The 3,514-nt window shown below is 36.9% G+C and overlaps 1 protein-coding gene across 1 annotated transcript; it reads left to right on the top strand.

The window, feature by feature from the left end:
* The first annotated feature begins 829 nt into the window (after positions 1-829).
* LOC110778715 (phloretin 4'-O-glucosyltransferase-like) lies at positions 830-3,080 on the top strand. Its single transcript, XM_021983271.2, has one exon. It carries the CDS (start codon positions 1,248-1,250, stop codon positions 2,760-2,762), a length of 1,515 nt encoding a protein of 504 aa, XP_021838963.2. The 5' UTR covers positions 830-1,247; the 3' UTR covers positions 2,763-3,080.
* The last annotated feature ends 434 nt before the right edge of the window (positions 3,081-3,514 follow it).

Genomic DNA, 3,514 nt, shown 5'->3' with positions numbered 1-3,514 from the left:
CCTATAGAATAGTCTATAGCACCCTCACTCACAATTAAATTAATCAAATTGTATTAAATACAAAATTAATATTAAGTTTAGTGAAAATTTGCAACATATGCTATTTTCCTAAGGCCGGGTAGCAATCTGATTGAAAAAGGTCAAAGCAAGATTATTTAACGACAATAATAGTTCGTTAAAAAATGCAAATAATGCACGTATTCTTTTTTCAAGATTAGGAGTAGATTTGAAGTACATAAATGTACCATTTTTTTTTTTTAATTCAAGTTGGGCCTATCTAATTAAAAGAAAAAATGTATCAAATTATACACTAAAAATGTAGTATTCGCTTTTCAAAATTAGTAGCAAACAATATGAGTGTTAATTTTTCTTTAGATAAACTTTGTGAATAATTTTCTTGACTATTTTGTGTATTTATTGATAATAACAATATTTTAAATTTTTAAACGAAATACTTCCTCCGTTCCGGAAATATCGCACCATTTGTTTTTTACACTATTCATACTACGACTTTGGCCATTTTTTGTGATTCGTACGTAAGGAAATTTTAGTCATGTTGGGTCATGTTAGATTCGTATTGATATATATTTTCCAAATATTAAATTTTTATAATTTTTGCTTGCACACGATATGAGATATTAAGAATCAAAGTAAGGCTTAGAGGAGTAAAAGTCAACCATAGTGCAATATTTCTGGAACGGAAGAAGTATATATATTATTGTTTCACGTATCATGTGCACATAAGATTGAATATATGAGTGAAAATTTCACGTGGCTATTAATTTTTTAAAAGAAATGTTAGGCAATTAATTCATTAGAAACGCTTAACTTTACAACCATAATTTCTAGGATAAAAGTCAATAATGTACCGAGGAAGTACAAGCGCATATCAGATATGTATGGGCAAATACATATCACAACAAAAGACAAAATAAGAAAAAGGACAAAAAAATAATTAAATGGTACTTTTTTTTACAGAATGGTACTTTTTTTTAGCGAATGGTACTTTTTTTTAACATGAATGGTAATTCTTTTTTGTCTTTTAGCTATTTATTTTTTAGTTGATATGTGTGTTTCCACACATATCTGATATGCGAAAAAACAACCTCATAATGTACCCTTAAGCTACAACATAAATATCTTACGAAGCACTACAAGGAGTCAAGGACCACAACCACACACTTCACTTCTCATCTACACTACTCCATTGCTTTCTCTCTCCTCAAATTCTACATTCTACACTTACCATGAGCAGCCAAAACCACCGTCATCTTCTTCTCATCGTTGCCTCGGCACAAGGTCACTTAAACCCCACGCTCCAACTTGCTAAGCAACTCACACGCGCCTCCCCAACTATATATGTCACCTTTGCCACTACGGCCAACGCCCTCACCCGAATCAACCTCCCCTCCAAAGGATCGTCGTCGAATCTTGACCGTTTTTTCTTTGCTACCTTCATGACCGGGTTTGACGACGGTGTTAAGCCGTCGGACGATCCACGTAGCGTAGCTGAAAAGGCCAAGCGCGTGGGGTCCACTTCCCTCCATGATCTCATCCTTTCACTCTCAAACAAGGGCCGCCCGGTCGATCTTGTGATCTATTCTTTAATGCTTCCTTGGGCTGCTGACGTAGCGCGTGAACTACACGTGCCATCAGCTTTGTTGTTTATCCAATCAGCAACCACGTTTGCAATTTATAACCGTTATTTCAACGGTATTAACAGAAATGATGACGACGACAACAAAAAATGCCCCCAACTTGGCGTAGAATTACCGGGTTTGCCACTCTTTGAGAGTTGTGATCTTCCTACTTTTCTGCTACCCTCAAGTCCACACTATTTCGCTGCTCCCACTATTGAGGATCACATCAGAGTCCTTGAAAGGGACCCCATTCTAACGGTCTTTATTAACTCATTTGATGCTCTTGAAGAAGCTGCGATTACCAAGGCCTTTGATCATGATCATCGTATGAAAATGATCACCATCGGGCCGTTGATTCCGTCCGCCTATTCAGACATGATTGATCCGTATGATGCATCATACGGCTGTGATTTGTTTGAGAGGTCCAGGGAGTATTTAGCATGGTTGGAGAACAAAGCAGAGAAATCAGTTATCTACGTGTCATTTGGGAGCATGGCCGTTATAAAACGGAAGCAATTTGAGGAGATATTGCATGGGTTAGACTTAACGGGCCGGCCTTACTTGTGGGTAGTTCGGCCCATTACCCATAATAAAGTTATGGGAGATGAAGATGAGGTAGTTATAGATGATATATTAAAAAACGGGCTTGGCCCATTTGGTGGTAGCCCGCTAGAGAAAGGGTTGATCGTGCCATGGTGTTGCCAAGTGGAAGTCCTAAGCCATCCTTCGATAGGTTGTTTTGTGACACACTGTGGGTGGAACTCGATACTAGAGAGTCTGGTAATTGGGGTGCCCATGATTGGAGTCCCACAGATATCAGACCAACCTACCAACGCCAAGTTGGTGGAGGAGGTTTGGGGAGTGGGAATCAAGGCGAAGAAAAAGAATAACGAGGGTATTACTATTGTGGGACGAGAAGAGGTCAAACGATGTGTAGAGAAAGTTATGGGAGACGAAGAGATCGGACACAAGATAAGGAAAAATACAAAGAAGTGGATGGAGTTGGCCCTAGAAGCCATTATGGAAGGTGGTTCTTCTAAAAACAATCTTGAATGTTTCTTAGTGGAAGTAATCAACATGGAGGGACCTTTAAAAGACAAAAGATCTAGAATTGCTAATTGAAGAACAAATGTTATGAAATTGAGGAGCTTTTTGGAAAGAAAAAGGAACATCATTTCATCAACTTTTAGAGAAGAATATTGAGTTAATTATTTGAAGAGGGAAATCATAGAAAAAGCTTAGGATAGATAATCAACTTTTCGGTAAAGAAATTCTTATGTTGTTTAAAAGTTGAAAATTATGTATCTTAATTTATTAATTACTCCGTAAATCACTATTTCCTCCGTCCATTAAAAGTTGTCCCATGATAAACTCATTGGGCCTTACACAAGTCCAAGAGATTGACCGCATATATATAAATTAACCTGGTGGATTTCCATCCTAAAACCCAATTGGTTATATGTTAGTTAATCTCTCTCTATTTCTTCCATGTGAAACAACTAATATCAGCTCACATGTGAATCAAACTCTTAACATCTCATCCCCTTATTTTACATTACTAAAAGTTGGCAAGTTGCATGTACTGGATTATGAATTTTGATATAACGAAGAAAAAACTCAATAATGGTGATGTTGATTGAATTCGCTCTAAGAGCAACTGGTATTAGAGTATTTATACAGTGACGGGGTATGTTCTAACTTCTAAGGCTAATCTTCATAGGAGTACCTCTATAGGTGCATCCTAGATTCGTGTAAAATGTTTCACTTGTCGATAATCGGGATATCAATCTAAACTGTCGAATTTTCTTGTTTGTGTGACTGGATTGTTAGTTTATGCTTGTGTACGTGCTTATAGCTATTGACAAATATCAAAA

Source organism: Spinacia oleracea, chromosome 1, assembly GCF_020520425.1.
Source record: "Spinacia oleracea cultivar Varoflay chromosome 1, BTI_SOV_V1, whole genome shotgun sequence".
Taxonomy (NCBI): Eukaryota; Viridiplantae; Streptophyta; class Magnoliopsida; order Caryophyllales; family Amaranthaceae; genus Spinacia; species Spinacia oleracea.
Note: the sequence above shows the minus strand (reverse complement) of the source record. Positions and strands in the feature narration are given on the sequence as shown.